We start from the raw sequence: 18950 nt of genomic DNA, 5'->3' as shown, positions 1-18950 counted from the left end.
CTAATCACAAAATAAGTAAGCGTGTAATAAGCAAGATAATGTACAATGGTCATCGCTTCACCCTAAAGAGGTTATTATTTACAGTGATCACCAACTCGTATAGATTGCTAGTCATAGAGTTAAATTAACATTGTGGATTTTAATGTGGATTTTATGTCTGTTATCTCTATATGTATGTGAGCAACCTCCCAGGTCAAATTCTTAACACGCATGCAGTTATATTTGTAGTGTGTATACCTAACAAATGCTGATACTTGCAGACTTGAATCAGTGATTCTTGATAACTGAGATGTAATTCTATACTGTACAATACGTTCTACAGAGAACAAAACGAGTGATTTCATATGTTGACACTTAACAAAACTATTGTGCAAACAATGATCACAATCATGAAAAAGGTTAGGGTTTTGTATGCTCTCGTATTCATCTGGGGATTCTCCTCAGCCTCAGTTTTACATGAAGGGATCGGGTGATGGCTGATTTTACCTCTTTCAACATGGCGTCTCTGTTTTGGGTATATCTTAACTAACTAACTAAATAAGTACATTTACTAAATTTTGATCTGCTATTTTCACCAGTCACACCAGGCCTTTCAAACTAATTAGCACTGAGCTGGGTGTGATGATGTCACACCTGTTGCAGAATCAATCATCCTCACACATGAACCTCTGTCATGATGACATGTTGTTTTTATCTGCTCTGGTTTTTTAACTCCTTTTTTCCTCAAAAAAACAAAAGTGGTGACAACTACTACTGATTGAACCAAGCGCATGGCAAGCAGCGTCATTTATGTGTGTAAACCACCAGAAATAAAAGGACTTTGCCTGTCATCCCTCTACTATTGAGCCTGTTACAGTACAGCACCATTCAGGAGTTTTGAGCAGAAAAAATTGGTATGCAACTCCATGAAAATATTTAAGTATTAATTATACGGATACTCTCCATATGTATGTGGTGAAACATGGTAACTTTAAGTCTATTAACTACTGAATAAAAGTGTCCTAAAACAAACATCCACTCTTTTATCTTAAGCATTAATGTAAGCATATATCTAGTTCAAACCTGCAGATGGTGCTAAAGACCAAATCAAGTAATGAATGGCCCATGAGACAATTGGAGACGTTATGCATATGCAAAGCTTTATTATGAGTTTGGATATTTCCAGATAACTTAACATTTCTGTTACGGTATAATACCCATCAAGTGTGAAGTGTTTCTGCTCTGTTATTAGAGCCCAAATCATAACTACTGATTCTGTGTACATATGAGTGCTGTTGACCCTAATGCTTCAGTAGAAGAACATACTGTAACTCTGTTCATGAGGTTATATCTCTATTCATGCAGTTTCCTTTAATAGACAACAAGATATGTCAATGACTCATACTCATACAGTATATCAAACTGAGCTCATTTATTTTGTGTCCTTCTAGTCACTTCGAGTCTTTGAGTCCAGATTCTTGCACTGGTAGACTGACACTTGTCTTTCTCTCAGGGTTTGGGGACTTGCACACAACAGTGGTGCCGACATCTAATCTTTTCAACATTTCCTCTATGGTGGTGCTTGAGTTCCAGCCTTGTTCTTGGGCAAACTTGTAAACACGTCCAAACAGACCAGGAAACATCTCCATCAGGTCAAGATGAGCTACTTCCGCAGCACTGTAAACAGAGAGGGCAGAGGTCACTCAAGTCACATATTCTGATGGTGACCTGTGACCATAGTCGCAGCTATAGTAATACCACCGCCATATCATTCTCTGCAATATGACAAGATTCAATAAAAGAGAATGTAAATGTAAATATCATTTTTCATTGGCCTGTACTGTTGTGGTCATTCTAGAAGAACACCACATACTGCATGAGGTAAACCTGTATAAGGAATTGCAAATAAACACCCTGATGATGGCTAATGTGAACCGCAACCTGTTGGGTTGTTGGGTTGATTTCCTGTTGGCCCGTTGGGTTGATTTCTTTGATGGTAAATTGATATTTTACTGTACATGCAAGTCGATACCTTTGTATCATTGTCCTAAAATTCAAATGTAACAGAGAGTGATAAACAGAGAAAAGAGAAAATTTTGTTTTGACAATGAAGAAAGTGCTCCAGGAGGAGTGCTCCACAGCCCACATAGAAATAGAAATAAAGAAACCAAATATCTTTGTATTTACACATATTGACCAGAGTGACTTTCCTTTGTGTTGTTTTTAACTCAACTTTTTAACTCGACTTACTAGTGCTCACGTGCATTGCGTATGAAGCGCAGCAGTGCAAATGTGTTCTCAGGGTAGGGCTTCTTGCCATCCATCTTCTGGACCAACGCAGGTGGGAACTGGAAAAATATACAACTTAAAAGATAAAATGGACTTTGGAAAATGTTGTTACATTGACAAAGCAAATTAATTTGTATAGCACATTTCATAAACAAAGGCAATTCACAGTTTTTTATATAAGACATTTAAAGGCATACAAATGCATTTAAATAAAAAATAGAAGGAATACAATAGAGAAATAAAAAACAATAGTGGTTTTATGTTCTCTCACACTATTTGAAATAAACTCACCTTGCGCTTCCACGCGTTGAACTGCCCATGCTCAGCATACTGGTCTAATGCACCGATGAGGTCCTTGTCAGCATTTCGATAGTTCTGAACTTCCTTTTCATTTCCAATGTTCCTCAGGTACTCTACTCTCCTGGAAAGAAAAGTACTGAAAACATTAGGCTAGTATACTCTGAACAGATTTGTAGAATATAAGTACCGTAGGATGAAACTGATTAAGATGACATGTAATAACGTTTAAATATCAGTGAATGAATGAAAGATAATGCGGAATGGAAAGTTTCTCTTACCTCTCGTTTAACCAAAAGAAGGGATGAGCCAAGCATTCCTCCACTTTGGGTCTTTTCTTTGGGTCTTTAATTATCATCTGCTCAATGAGATCCTGAGCAACCACATCCTGAACCTTATCCAGATTGTAGGCTCCATCCAAAATGTTGGCTTCACATCTAGCCCCTTTGCCAAATGGATGGTGTCCTCCAGATAGGATGTAATATATTAACATTCCAGCCACCTTAAGAATGAGCATCATATTTTTGTAAGTACGTTTTCATCATTAATTTCATTCCCATTCATTAACGTTTCACACAGAAAAAACAACAACCTGGATATCAGTGCTCCTTTTATATGCAATATCATCTTCGTCTTCATCCAAAGTCTCCTTTGCCTTCCAGCATTTCGTTCCTGCACTGCTTGTACGGTAGGTTGTTTGATCTTTGGGTAATCGACGGCTTATTCCAAAATCAGCCAATCTTGCTCGCTTTTGAATGTCTGCAGGGCAAATTGGGTAGAACAAGGTTTTTAGATTGAGAAACACAGACAGACAGACAGTATTGTGTGTGTGTGTGTGTGTGTGTGTGTGTGTGTGTGTGTGTGTGTGTGTGTGTGTGTGTGTGTGTGTGTGTGTGTGTGTGTGTGTGTGTGTGTGTGTGTGTGTGTGTGTGTGTGTGTGTGTGTGTGCACGCGCGCACGCGCACGTGCACGTGCGTGTAATGATGTTGCTTATATTTTTTATATTATCTGCTTGCTTATTTTTCTTTTGTAGCTTACCAATCAGCACATTCTGGGGCTTGATATCCCGGTGGAGAATAGGGGGATTCTGACGATGAAGAATATTTAGGCTTTTGAGAAACTGATTGGCAAGTTCCCTCCTCAATTCAGAAAGGCTGTCTTCAGGAAAGTCGCGTTTGATGTATTCTTCCAGTGTGTATTCACATAACTGAAGGTAACCAAAGTATTTATCCTCTGTGAAGTCAACATATCGTACGATCGAAGGATCATCAAGCTCTGGAAGACGTAAAAAGCCTTCCTCAATCTTCAGCACTTGGTAGTTGGATTTAGTCATTCTCTTCACTGCGACTTCAGTGCCATCATCTCTTAACCCCAAGAAGACCTCAGTTCCATCACTTCCCTTTGCAATGCGGAATTCATCATCTTCCACAAACATAAGGCTCCCGACTTTGATAACTTTACAGTTATCAATATTTGCAAGCTTCTCTAACTGCTGCCTCCATCTGTCACTTATTTGGTGCCATTTTCGTGCTTTTGGTGATGTACTGACAATGGGGTCGACAGGCTGCACATGTGAACTTTCAGTCAGACCAGATTCCTCAACAGGAACAGTTGTTGGCTTTTCTGCATCAACATGAACTTCATCTTTCAGCTCCTCTTGCTTAACATGCTTCCGTCTCCTTCTTTTCTTATTCTTTTTGGATCCTGGTGGCTCTGTGTTGGTGATCGTGGAAACTTCACATTCTGAGGATGGCTTGTTTAGATACCTTTTCAACTCTCGAAGCCTTTCTTTCAGGTTGTCATCTGTCTCCATGTCTGCAGATGTAATGATATCCTCAGGCACATGATCTATTCCCATTGACGTAAAGATGTTAGTGGCATGTTCAAATGGAAGCAGGTTTGCCAATATGCCATATGTGTACTCCATCATATTAGACTGCTCTTTCTTCACAAAAGGAACAAGCGCTTTGCATAATTTGTCAATCAGGTTCTGATTCCAGTTATCTTTCACTTTTGTTTTATGTGTAATCACAAAGAGGGTCTTCAAAACGACATGCTGTATTACAGGAGTGCTTGCGTGAAGGAGTTCCAGTAGTTTGGGGATCATAGACAGTGATACCTCACTGGACATCTCTCTCACTGTGCAGCAAATTATATTAATACTTCTGACAACTCTATCCTGCATTTGTGCATTGAGAAGTTTTGGAAGCCGCTTGTCTGCATTTTCAATGTAGAAGTTGAGCTTTTCGTTATCCTTCAACCACTTAAGACATCTCTGACGATACTCTTTTGCTGAAGGCTCTGTATCACTAAAGAGCATATCAATCATGTTCACATGGGTCTGGGGATTCTCCTCCAGCATATAACGATCAAAAATGCTGAAAACCTCTTTTGGTGTTTTCTGTAGTAAAGCAAGTTTGAAATCTATAAAAAGTTTGATTTTGAAATACAAGTCATCACCACTCAATGCAAGCTTGTCCATCATTTCAGACACTTTTCTGTTGCAATTTGCATTTTCATGACTTGTATCATAGAATAAAGTTACAATCCCTCCAGCTTGGATGAGGACTTTCATGATATCATCCCTATCATTGACGGCTGCATTGTGAAGTGGTGTCACCATTGAGAAGGGAAATGGTGTGGTACCATTTGGATTTGCTCCTGCTTTAAGCAGCCTCTGCACAAAATCAAGTGGCGTTTTCTGAATTCAGGCATAATCCAGAGGGGTCCGGTTATTTGTGGATAACTGATCTGGGTTTACACCTTCTTTACTCAGAAGAAAGGCACAAATATCCTCCCTGTGAAATGCCACAGCAGCAGTCAGAGGACATATATGATCATTCAACTCCTTGCATGGGTAAAGGCCATTAATGTCTTTGTCTCTGATAAATCTTTTGAGCTTCTTGAGGTCGTCCCTAATAATGAGATGTATTATATGATGCGTTTCTCTTGGGGCAGCTGCAGTCACTTGTGGGACTAATTGGAAAGTAATATTCCCACTCTGCGCAAATAGATCCATTTCTTTGCTTCAGAATAACTGTTGGGTAAAAGAAAAACGGTTTAATACATATGACCAGTACATCTATTATTACTTATTTAACTGAGGCTAAGTTTAGATGAGCTGTATATTTTCTACACGTGTTAAAGAAGGTGGAGGGTTAGAACTGTATGAGATTGTTCTGTACTCTGCAGAGCACCTAGAAAACTTGTACTTGAACTTGACCTTTAACAAAGATTTGATATTAGACTTGTCTCTCTGTCACTCCAGCCAGTTAAGATGCAGGTATTTCAGGTAGAATGCTGGTTGCACTTGCAACAATGCCTTTTGTTCATGAAACCACCACTTTGAAATTACTATCATTCTAAACCTGACCAGTCATACTTCGCAGTAGTCTGAAAGTAGGATTGTTTAGCTGAAATATATCAAAAAAAGTTACGAAATGTGTACAAATTCTGTATTTATGGTCAAGCATGAACCCACTAGTAGAACAAATAGTAAAAGTAATTTCATGTCTCCATATTGTTCCATTTCCATATCATATTGAATTTTGAAAGCTCTTTGTTCTTCACTCCATGGCCCAGTCTATTAATTCAGCTCTAAATGCACGTATTGATGTTACCTTTCTTCTAGACTTTTAACTTCCTTATTTCAGACTGAGAACAGGACATTCTATGCAGTTGTCCTACTGTACAATATATCCTAACAAACACAGCACTTCTATTCTATATAATCTATTTAATAAAGTTGAAGTTGTTTGTCTGTAGGTCTCTAGACTCTAGACAAATATGAACATGCCAGACGTCACAGTACTGATGTCATGGATGACTGACACCTTTTTTGCCTGCACAATGTCAGGTATCAATATAGACAAGACACACAATGCTGACATCAGGCTTGACAGTGCTGATGCAGTTGTTGTTGTTGTTTTTTTTAACCCATTTAGACCGGGAAATAATCTGTGTCATTTTTAGATTTCTTTGGCTATTCAAAAAAATAGCAGATCTACAAGCTCCTAGCGCGGCACCGAGTGCCGCGCTATGAGCTTGTAGATCTGCTATTTTTTTGAAAAATCGTGACAATTTGTTCAAATCTTTAATTATATGTATTTTTAAACCGAACATTTGTAGATTATTTTGTTCCAGGGACCCCCCGCCCCAGAAGAAAAGATTTGAGTTACAAATGTTACAAAAAAATATATATATTAAAAGATTTGTACAAATTTTCACGATTTTTCAAAAATAGCAGATCTACAAGCTCATAGCTTTGCACCGAGTGCCGCGCTATGAGCTTGTAGATCTGCTATTTTTGAATAGCCAAAGAAATCTAAAATGACACAGATGCGTCCCCGGATTCAATTGGTTAATTGATTGAATACTTTATTAGTCAAAAATGTAAACAGCACATGGTATAGTAAGACGTTAAGGCTAAGAGGGTAACACAAACACAGTCCTGGGGACTTGTTTCCATTGTGGTCCTACAGTATGTATTCAGTTCATCAACATTATCAGCACTATTATGTACAAAATAGATGGGAAATTGACATTTACCTCCCCTTGTAGTCTCCTGATAGATGTTTTTTTTTTAAGAAAACTGTGTACTATGCCACATTTTGGTGGCATAGTAGTAGAATGAGAATGTTCCCTGTAAAAAGTCAAAGCCTTTGAGCGCAGTTCACTAGCGTTAGTGTTTATGTGATCAATGCATTTCGATGATGTTACTCAAGAGCTATTGGCAAGAACTGGTTGGTTGATTGATACATAAGATACGTAAGAGTCATGCCCTATTCACGCTTTAAAGGAAATACATACAAAACTATGGTCATATTATAACATACGTTTTATATAATTATAATTGCTCAGCCTGTAGCATAAAATAACACCATTAACGAATAATGTGGTAAATTAAACTTACAATTTCCAAGTATAATCTTCACATTGACAGGCACGTCTGCCTTTCAAAACCCCATCAACACCTGTGTAAGGCTGATGCAACCTCATTAGAACGAAAATAGACCAACTTGATGTCAGGACAGCCCTCTACATTCTAGAAAAACCTGAATGACAATATCTGGATGGAAACAGGAGATAGTCATTTGAACACATACCGACAACAGGCGGAAATGTAAAACTATGTAGAATTTTTTATTTTACTTTGTAGTGACTGTAACATGGATTGTCATAGCAACACAAAGAGGGCTTGTAGGAAAGGTGTGGTTCTACTGAATCCAGCAATACCAAAAGCTTGCATACTCATAGGGTTATGCCATTAAACGTATATAGTGTTAGTGTCCCAAATGAGGGAAAGAATTAAACAGTCCTATGAAATCTACAGTATGACACAGATTGGTGAACATCTACCTCTGTCAACAACAGGAGGCACTGCTCTGAAGGAAGTCAAGGACTTCAAGTACCTGGGCTCATGGGTCAACTCAACTGAGCAAGATCTTAAAGTGAGGAAGGCACTTGGCTTGCATGGAGGACCCAGTGTATGGAACTCCAACCTCCCCCGACAAATCAAAGTCAGCTTCTTCTATAGAGATCTGTTCTCCTATATGGCTGTCTATGCTGGACCCTGAAACCAACCCTGCAGAAGTCTCTATAGACGGGTGCTATACCAGAATGTTGCGTGCAGTACTTAAAGGGATAGTTTACCCCCAAAATGACTTTTTTTCTATCGATTAGTCACCCCATGGAGACTTGAATGAATGGATATTTTTTAGTTTTTGTCGCATTCCTAAGCCAATAATTTGATGACCGGCAGCGGTAGGGAGCGGTTCCGGTAGGAGATACAAAGGAGACTCTTTGTGTCTCCTACCGGAACCGCTCCCTACCGGTCCTCTGGTCATCAAATTATTGGCTTAGGAAAGCGACAAAAACTAAAACATATCCATTAGTCTCCATGGGGTGACTAATCGATAGAAGAAAAATAATCTGGGCAAACTATCCCTTTAACATCAGCAAGAGTGAACATGATACCAACAAGAATCTGCATGATGAAATGCCAAGGGAATGTCCCACATTAACATACGTGGATGTACTCAAGAAAGACACAGGAGCGCAAAGTACCAACAAGCTGGCCAGATGTATGGAGAACCGGGATGACTGGAAGCAACGATGGAGGGCTCGTCTGAGGACGACCTAGAGGGGTAACAATATGGTTACTGTACATAGAGCGTAACAATAGTGTACTTACAACATGGATACTGTACAAATTCTACAGTGTATTTTGTAGCTTGTAGATCCGCTATTTTCGGAAAAGAGAGAAAAATGGATGCAGGGCCCAGTATAGACCCCTGGGGGACTCCGGTCAACTAAGTATATGGGGTCGTAGTGGTTAATGCAGAAGTTACATGATCTTGTGGTTTTGTGTGTGCGTGTGCGTGCGTGTGCGTGCGTGCGTGGCGTTGCTCTCCTGCAGGCCTATCCATCTCTAAAGCCACTGGCCTCCTGGGTGTGTGACCTGCTCCATAGGATCAGGTTCCTGCAGAGCTGGATCTCTGGATCAGCGGCTTCTTCTTCCCGCAGGCCTTCCTCACCGGAACCCTGCAGAACTACGCCTGCAGCGCCGCCGTATCCATCGACACCATCGGCTTCCACTTCCAGGTTAGCCATGCAGGCCCGGGAGGCGCAGTGGTGCTCAGCGGCCGCTCTTCGTTTAAGACTTTACCTGCTGATAACCTCTTAATTTATCGTACGATGGTGTCACACAAAAAAAGCTCATAAATGTTTTATAATGTAAAACATTGTTTTTTATGTAAAATGTGTAAAAGCCTTTGACAACATATTGGGGCAACCCAAATTGGTCACACACAAGCTTATAGATCTATTATCACAATAAAAAGATATATCATTGATAGGAGTGGACTAGGTGTACACCCAAAAGATCTTTTGTACACACCCATTTAGTGGACAAAACGCAGCAAGTTCATACCGCTGCTGGTGTGAATTTTGCGTCATTTAAGTACACAGTCATGAACATGCTGTTCAACTGGTCAATTATATACTGTATGTATTTATAATGAAAGATATGTAAACGTATTGTGTGCACTACAATATTTTATTACATAGTTTGTTGAATACTTGATTGTGTAAATAAGTAAGCGTGTTAATAAGCAAGATAATGTACAATGGTCATTGCTTCACCCTAAAGATGCTTATTATTTTCAGTGATCACCAACTCGTATAGATTGCTAGTCATTGAAATCAGTGTTAAATTAACATTGTGGATTTTAATGTGGATTTTATGTCTGTTATCTTTATATGTATGTGAGACACCTCCCAGGTCAAATTCTTACATGCATGCAGTTATATTTGTAGTGTGTATACCTAACAAATGCTGATACTTGCAGACTTGTATCAGTGATTCTTGATATCTGCCATGTAATTCTGTACTGTACAATAAGTTCTACAGAGAACGAAACGAGTGATTTCACATGTTGACACTTAACATAACTATTGTGCAAACAATGATCACAAAAAGGTGAGGTTTTGTATGCTCCCGTATTCATCTGGGGATTCTCCTCAGCCTCGGTTTGGCATGTAGGGTGGTTGATGGCTGATTTAACCCCTTTCAACCTTGCGTCTCTGTTTTGGGTATGTCTTTAGAGGCAAAATAACGAACTAACTAAATAAATACATTTACAAAATTTGTTTCTGCTATTTTCACTGCATACTACCATTGATGGAGTATAAAATACTACTTAAGTGGTTAAGCAGTCACTCCAGGCCTTTCAAACTAATTAGACACTGAGCTGGGTGTGATGATGTCACACCGGTTCCGGAATCAATCATCCTCACACATCCAACAGTCAGAGAGCCTCTGTCATGACAGGTTGTTTTTATCTGCTCTTGTTTTTTAACTCATTTTTTCCTAAAAATAAAAATAAAAATAAAAAAGTGGTGACAACTACTACTGTTTGAACCAAAGGTATGGCGAGCAGCGTAATTTATGTGTGTAAACCACCAGAAATAAAAGGACTTTGCCTGTCATCCCTCCTCTACTATTGAGCCTGTTACAGCACCATTCAGGAGTTTTGAGCAGAACAAATTGGCATGCAACTCCATGACAATATTGAAGTATTAATTATATGGATATTCTCCATATGTGTGTGGTGAAACATGGTAACTTTAAGTCTGTAAACTACTGAATACAATTGTCCTAAATGTGAGCATGTAAAGATATATCTAGTTCAAGCCTGCAGATGGTGCTAAAGACCAAATCAAACCCCATTGTAGGCGATTTTCTGCTAAAGTAATTAATGGCCCATGAGACAATTGGAGACGTTATGCAAAGCTTTATTATGAGTTCGCATATTTCCAGATGACTTAGCATTTCTATTAGGGTATAATTCCCGTCAAGTGTGAAGTGTTTCTGCTCTGTTATTAGAGCCCAAATCATAACTCTACTGGTTCTGTGTACATATATATGAGTGCTATTGACCCTAACACTTCAGTAGAACATACTATAACTCTGCTCATGCGGCTATATCTCTATTCATGCGGTTTCCTTTAACAGACAAGATGTGCCAATGACACATACAGTATATCAAACTCTCCCTCAGCTTATTTATGAAAACACGTTTTGAGTCCTTCAAGTCACTTTGAGTCTTTGAGTCCAGATTCTTGCACTGGCAGAATGAAACTTGTCTTTCTCTCAGGGTTTGGGGACTTAGCAGTGGTGCCGACATCTAATCTTTTAAACATTTCCTCCAGGGTGGTCCTTGAGTTCCAGCCTTGTTCTTGGGCAAACTTGTAAACACGTCCAAACAGACCAGGAAACATCTCCATCAGGTCAAGGTGAGCTACATCCGCAGCTCTGTAAACAGAGAGAGCAGTGGTCACTCAAGTCACATATTCTGATGGTGACCTGTGACCACACTCACAGCTATAGTAATACAACCGCCATATCATTGTCTGCAATATGATCAAACCTATTTGACAGGATTCAATAGAAGAGGTTACGATCGTTTTGCATTGGCCTGTACTGTTGTGTTCATTCTAGGAGAACGCCACATGTCTGCTTGAGGTAAACCTGTATAAGGAATTGCAAATAAACACCCTGGTGATGGCTAATTTGAGTTGATTTCCTTGATGGTAAATTGATATTTTACAGTACATGCAAGTCAATGTACCTTTGTATCATTTTTCAAAAATTCAAGTGTAACACTGATAAACAGAGAACATTTTGTTTTGACAACAAAGGAAGTGCTCAAGGAGAAGTACCACATTGTCCACTCATATTAGAAATAAAGAAACCAAATATTTTCTTTGTGTTGTTTTTAACTCAACTTACTGGTGCTCACGTGCATTGCGTATGAAGCGCAGCAGTGCAAATGTGTTCTCAGGGTAGGGCTTCTTGCCATCCATCTTCTGGACCAACGTAGGGGGGAACTGGAAAGACATGCAACTTAAAAGATAAAATGGACTTGGGAACATGTTGTTACATAGACAAAACAAGTTCATTTGTATAGCACATTTCATAAACAAAGGCAATTCACAGTGCTTTATATAAGGCATTTAAAGGCATACAAATGCATTTCAATAAAGAATAGAAGGAATACAATAGTTAAAAATAAAAAACAAATTGCAACAGTGGTTTTATGTTTTCTCACACTATTTGAAATAAACTCACCTTGCGTTTCCACGTGTTGAACTGTCCCTGCTCAGCATACTGGTCTAATGCACCGATGAGGTCCTTGTCAGTATTTCGATAGTTCTGAACTTCTTTTTCATTTCCAATGTTCCTCAGGTACTCTACTCTCCTGGCAAGAAAAGTACTGAAAACATTAAGCTACTCTGGACAGATTTGTAGAATATACGTACCTTACCGTAGGATGAAACTGATTAAGATGAAATGTAATAACGTTTAAATATCAGTGAATGAATGAACAATATGTGGAATGGAAATGTTTTCGCTTTTTATATCGTACCTCTCGTTTAACCAAAAGAAGGGATGAGCCAAGCATTCCTCCACTTTAGGTCTTTTCTTTGGGTCTTCATTGATCATCTGCTCGATGAGTTCCTTAGCAACCACATCCTGAACCCGATCCAGATTGTATTTTCCATCCAAAATATTACCTTCACATCTAGCCGCTATACCAAATGGATGGTGTCCTCCAGATAGGATGTAATACATTAACATTCCAGCCACCTTAAGAATGAGTATCATAGTTTTGTAAGTATTTTCATCATTCTTTTCATTCCCATTCATTAACTTCTCACACAGAAAAAAACAACAACCTGAATGTCAGTGCTCCTTTTATATGGGATATCATCTTCGTCTTCATCCAAAGTCTCCTTTGCCTTCCAGCATTTCGTTCCCGCACTGCCTGTACGGTGAGTTGTTTGTCCTTTGGGTAATCGGCGGCTTATTCCAAAATCAGCCAATTTTGCTCGCTTTTGAATGTCTGCAGGGCAAATTGGGTAGATCAAGGTTTTTAGATTGAGAGACACAAACAGACACACAGACACGCACGCGCAAGCACGCACACGCAGACAGAAAGACGTGGTGATGTTGCTTATATTTCTTATATTATCTGCTTGTTTATTTTTCTTTTGTAGCTTACCAATCAGCACATTCTGGGGCTTGATATCCCGGTGGAGGATATGAGGATCCAGATGATGAAGAATACTTAGGCTCTCGAGAAATTGATTTGCAAGTTTCCTCCTCAATTCAGAAAGGCTTTCTTCAGGAAAGTCACATTTCATGTATTCTTCCAGTGTGTATTCACATAACTGAAGTCCAAGGTAACCAAAGTATTTGTCCTCTGCGAAGTCAACATATCGTACGATCAAAGGATCATCAAGCCCTGGAAGACGTAAAAAGCCTTCCTCATTCTTCAGCACTTTGTAGTTGGATTTAGTCATTCTCTTAACTGCAACTTCAGTGCCATCATCTCTTAACCCCAAGAAGACCTCAGTTCCATCACTTCCCTTTGCAATGCAGAATTCATCATCTTCCACAAACATAAGGCTCCCGACTTTGAAAACTTTACAGTTATCAATATTTGCAAGCTTCTCTAACTGCTGCCTCCATCTGTCACTTATTTGGTGCCATTTTCGTACTTTTGGTGATGTACTGACAATGGGGTCGACAGGCTGCCCATGTGAACTTTCAGTCAGACCAGATTCCTCAACAGGAACAGTTGTTGGCTTATCTGCATCAACATGAACTTCATCTTTCAGCTCCTCTTGCTTAACATGCTTCCGTCTCCTTCTTTTCTTATTCTTTTTGGATCCTGGTGGCTCTGTATTGGTGATCGTGGAAACTTCACATTCAGACGATGGCTTGTTTAGATACCTTTTCAATTCTCGAAGCCTTTCTTTCAGGTTGTCATCTATGTCTGCTGATGTAATGATATCCTCAGGCACATGATCTATTCCCATTGACGTAAAGATCTTAGTGGCATGTTCTAATGGAAGCAGGTTTGCCAGTATGCCATATGTGTACTCCATCATATTAGACTGCTCTTTCTTGACAAAAGGAACAAGTGCTTTGCATAGTTCGTCGATCACTGACAGGTTCTGATTCCAGTTATCTTTTACTTTTGTTTTCTGTGTAATCACATAGAGGGTCTTCAAAACTACATGCTGTATTTCAGGAGTGCTTGCGTGAAGGAGTTCCAGTAGTTTGGGGATCATAGACAGTGATACCTCACTGGATATCTCTCTCACTGTGCAGCAAACTGCATTAATACTTCTGACAACTGCACCCTGCATTTGTGCATTGAGAAGTTTTGGAAGCCGCTTGTCTGCATTTTCAATGTAGAAGTTGAGCTTTTCGTTTTCCTTCAACCACTTAAGAGTTCTCTGACGATACTCTTTTGCTGAAGGCCCTGTATCAATAGTCAAGAGTCTGTCAATCATGTTTATATGGGTCTGGGGATGCTCCTCCAGCATATAACGATCAAAAATGCTGAAAACCTCTGTTGGTGTTTTCTGTTCTATGGCATATGACAAATCTATAAAACGTTTGATTCTGAAATAAAAGTCATCACCACTCAATGCAAGCTTATCCATCATTTCAGACACTTTTCTGTTGCAATCTGCTTTTTCATGACTTGTATTATAGAATACAGTTACAATCCCTCCAGCTTTGATGAGGACTTTCATGATATCATCCCTATCATTGACGGCAGCACTGTGAAGTGGTGTCGGCATTGAGAAGGGATATGGTGTGGTACCATTTGGATTTGCTCCTGCTTTAAGCAGCCTCTGCACAAAATCAAGTGGTGTTTTGTGAATTGAGGCATAATCCAGAGGGGTCCGGTTATTTGTGGATAACCGATCTGGGTTTACACCTTCTTCACTCAGAAGAAAGGCACAAATATCCTCCCTTTGAAATGCCACAGCAGCAGTCAGAGGACATATATGATCATTCAACTCCTTGCATGGGTAAAGGCCATTAATGTCTTTGTCTCTGATAAATCTTTTAAGCTTCTTGAGGTCATCCCTAATAATGAACAGTATTATATAATGCGTTTCTCTTGGGGCAGCTGCAGTCACTGGTGGAACTAATTGGAATGTAATATTCCCGCTCTGCGCAAATAGATCCATTTCTTTTCTTCAGATTAACTGCTGGGTAAAAGAAAAACAGTTTAATACGACCAGTACATCTATTACTTATATAATTGAGGCTAAGTTTAGATGAGCTGTATATTTTCTACATATGTTTAAGAAAGTGGATGGAGGGTTAGATATCTAGAGATATATATCTAGATTTATATAGGAGATTGTCTTCCAAGCACAAAACTTGTACTTTCATTTTATTTTGTTTCGCTCTTGAACTTGACCTTTAAAAAATATTTGATATTAGACTTGTCTCTCTGTCACTCCAGCCAGTTAAGATGCAGGTGTAGTGGGGGAAATAAGCTGCCACTTTGTAGGGGTACAATTGATCTAGTTACTTATGTAAGTACGTAGATCATAGAGTTAAAAAGATGTAGATATATGTTAATACTATCTGTGGATGAAGTGTTGTCAATATTGATGACAATAGATATGCAAGAGGGGCTCTAAGCCTTTCTCTGTCACGGTCGCTACCTGGAGTGTGTATCTGTGCACTTAGCCTCTTAACTCAAACTAAATTCAGCACAAGTCCCCTCCCTTTCTATATCTAACAGGATAGGTGAGACGTAGCCTGATATCCAGCCTGCTTCGCTACGTTCGGCGGACTTTTTTTTCTCTCTTCGAAGCGAAGAGAGAAAAAAAAGTCCGCCGAACGTAGCGAAGCAGGCTGGATACCAGGATAGGTGAGACGCCCCTGCTCCAAAGTAAATGGTAAGTTCCCAACCAACTACATGAACAATGAGCTGACTGAGTGATTTATTTACTTGGAAGTAAACTCTGATCACTCCTTTGTAAGTGTTTTAAACCTGAATTAAATTGTAAATAGCTTTCCAAAAGTGATGATGAAAATAAAACGAGTCCCGAAATAAAGTTCAAAAGTCCAAAATAGAATTAAACATAAGATGTATAATCCCATAAAAATGAACACACACTTAAACGTAGTTTAACGAGAATCTTACCTCTCGCCTGGACACTGTCCCACTTTTTCAAAGGTATTTTAGTGTAGACAACACATTAACGCCTTAAAACGTGGTGATTCTATCTTTTTTTCTCTCTTCCTCTTCCTCTCTTTCTGTATGAACCCACCTCTTCTCGTCAGTCGCGTCAGTCTCAAAGGGTAACCGGAAGACTCGCCCCAAAACACGTTCATCCCCATTTTTTTCGCGGACCAGCACGGTTCTTGTATTTGTTTTATTGAGAATAAAGTTATAAATACATTTAGGGCTAGGCATAGTTTTACTGAGGTTAAGTTTAGGAGCGAGGTTAGGTTTTGGTACCGTTTTACTGAGGTTACGTTTAGGAATAATAAGGTTAGGTTGGTTCAGCATGCATAGTTTATGTTACGTTTGGGAATAATACCGGTACCGCCGGATTTGCCCCGGGGTGACTGTGTTTTGGGGCGCGCGTTTTTGTTTTGGCGCTTTGTGAACGCGCACAAGGCAGTTTCAGTTTCTATTCTTTTTTTTAGGAGGATGAAGCGGGCTTTTTGTTAGCCACGAATGCTACACAAAGTTCAAACTTAGCCTAGTTATAGCTTAAATGGCTTTTAAAAAGCCTTTAGAAAGTGAGGTGGTGCAACTCGCCGTAGGCATATTGCAGATCAAGAAAATCACCACAAACCAACACTACACATCGTGTGTGTTTGTTTGTTTGTTTGTTTGTTTGTTTGTTTGATTGATTGCATACTTTATTTAGAAGTTTGCAGAAAAAAAGCACATGAAAGTACAGTTTAAATTCAAGGTCAACTAAATAGGATTGAAACGCCCATGAAAGCCTAATGGCTTGTTTCAAATGGGGTCCCCATGTACTCAAATCATATACATTAAGGTATCTCATATTGCGTTGTGGAGCTGGGTTCTAGCCTTATAGCCCTGATACATGACTGACTGTCATGGTCTAGCCTTAGATCAAGACTATCGTAGAATCGTAGATATATTTGATCGATTTTGACATTTTTATATCTACGAGAGTCTCAGCGACCCCCCCCCCCCCCCCCAGTTTGCACTGGATTCTCCAAACAAAATATGCAAAATATAAGGTGCTTAGCCGCTTGCTCCAAATGTTAGCTAGGTGTCCGGAGTATTTGTACAATGTATTAGTCCATATTGTTCAATAAAGAAGTGTTTTAATCCCGTCTGTGGCCGATCTGTTGGAATTTCCCAATGGGTGGTAGTACCGGGGCGCACCCGGTGAAAGCCGGAATTACACTCAATGGAAACAGGAAGTATATGGCGTTCGGCCACAGGCGGGATTAAAACACTTCTTTATTGAAAAATATGGACTAATACATTGCACAAATACTCCGAAACCCTAGTTAACATTTGGGGTAAGCACCTTATACTTTGCAGGTGGGCAGCTATGATTGGCTCCGGCAGACTTTTGGGGGCTTCTTGTGCTTCAAACGCTATGTTGGTTCAAACACCACTGAGCAACTTGAAATGAATGATTGTAAAAAATCTTCTGAAAATAGCTGATCTACAAGCTCACAACGTGTCACGATGCAACACGTTGTGAACTTGTAGATCGGCTATTTTCAAATAGCCAAAGTTTAAATGGGGCTGAAGTGGTTAATGTATGTTTTGTAATAATAATCTAAATCTACAAAGTAAGTAACTAGTCACTAAAGTTTTCAAATAATTGTAGTGGAGTAAAAGTATAATATTTGCCTCTTGGAAATACTTCAGTGAAGTAAAAAGAATACAGTACAGTACTTGAGTAAATTTACTTAGTTACTTTACACCACTGGACATAACACTGCCCTCATAGGAAAATGCATCCTGCCAACAGGTCGCTAGGCAAGTTTTCAGAATAAAATGAATACTTGTATACCTTACTGAGTCCTTACACACGTATATAAAGTAATAATGGTTGCTGCAACAATGCCCGTTGTTCATGAAACCACCACTTTGAAATGACTATCATTCTAAACCTGACCAGTCATACTTCGCAGTAGTCTGAAAGTAGGATTGTTCAGCTGAAATATATTTAAAAAAAATATGAAATGTGTACAAATTCTGTATTTATGGTCAAGCATGAACCCACTGGTAGAACAAATAGTAAAAGTAATGTCTTGTCTCCATATTGTTCCATTTCCATATTATATTTACTTTTGAAAAGCTTTTAGTTCTTCACTCCATGGCCCAGTCGAATAATTCAGCTCTAAATGCACGTATTGTTGTTGTCTTTCCTCTAGACCAGGGGTCTTCAACGTTTTTCAGGCCAAGGACCCCTTAGCAGAGAAAGATAAACAGGGAACTGTGTTGCAGATTAAAAATGTCCATAGATTTCATAGATGGCTTCATAGACTTGTTTGACGTACATTACATTTTCTATTAATATCTTAATGTGTATTTTCAGACAGTTAACCTCTTAAACCCTCAACATTTAGTCAACTTGACCATTGGCTCTCCTCTTTTCCCCTCTACACCAACTCCGAAAAGAACAGATCTACAAGCTCACAACGCCTCGCAGCGCGATACGTTGTAGGCTTGTATATCGGCTAAATTCAGCTAATGTTCCCCATCACACAAAGATTTGGCGGACCCCCTGTAGTTACTCTAAGGACCCCCTAGGGATCCTGGACCCTCTGTTGAAGACCTCTGCTCTAGACTTTGAACTTCCTTATTTCAGACTGAGAACAAGACATATGTAGTCGTCCTACTGTACACTATCTCCTAACACAGCACTTGTTAATCAATCTGAAAGATGGCCAGTACAGGTATTTTTCATAATATTGCAGTTACATAAGGTTGTGCCATTGTAAACGTAATTTGCTTTTTAAAATGCTATGAAGATAGAATTTGGTTGTGGCAGCTTTA

The 18950-nt window shown here is 39.3% G+C and overlaps 1 protein-coding gene across 1 annotated transcript; it reads right to left on the bottom strand.

Annotated features, from left to right (window-relative positions):
* Positions 1–1148: 1148 nt before the first annotated feature.
* On the bottom strand, positions 1149–16102 carry LOC308075165 (uncharacterized protein). The gene is made up of 6 exons (XM_080414832.1): positions 16092–16102; positions 12805–12971; positions 12495–12715; positions 12197–12326; positions 2230–2327; positions 1149–1656 (listed from the first exon to the last, which is right to left on the bottom strand). Exons 3-6 carry the CDS (start codon positions 12704–12706, stop codon positions 1431–1433), a joined length of 666 nt encoding a protein of 221 aa, XP_080270958.1. The 5' UTR covers positions 12707–12715; positions 12805–12971; positions 16092–16102; the 3' UTR covers positions 1149–1430.
* Positions 16103–18950: the final 2848 nt, after the last annotated feature.

The sequence above is a fragment of the Gymnoscopelus braueri genome, assembly GCF_963280865.1.
Source record: "Gymnoscopelus braueri genome assembly, chromosome: 19".
Taxonomy (NCBI): domain Eukaryota; kingdom Metazoa; phylum Chordata; class Actinopteri; order Myctophiformes; family Myctophidae; genus Gymnoscopelus; species Gymnoscopelus braueri.
Note: the sequence above shows the minus strand (reverse complement) of the source record. Positions and strands in the feature narration are given on the sequence as shown.

What these genes read in the sequence shown, in the direction of transcription:
- LOC308075165 (XM_080414832.1), bottom strand. Translation starts at nt 12,706, where the DNA reads ATGTTAATGTATTACATCCTATCTGGAGGACACCATCCATTTGGTATA. An exon ending in TCAACACGTGGAAACGCAAG is followed by an intron (nt 2,328 to 12,196) that starts GTGAGTTTATTT and finishes ATATTTTTCCAG; the next exon opens with TTCCCACCTGCGTTGGTCCA. An exon ending in CGCAATGCACGTGAGCACTA is followed by an intron (nt 1,657 to 2,229) that starts GTAAGTCGAGTT and finishes CTCTGTTTACAG; the next exon opens with TGCTGCGGAAGTAGCTCATC.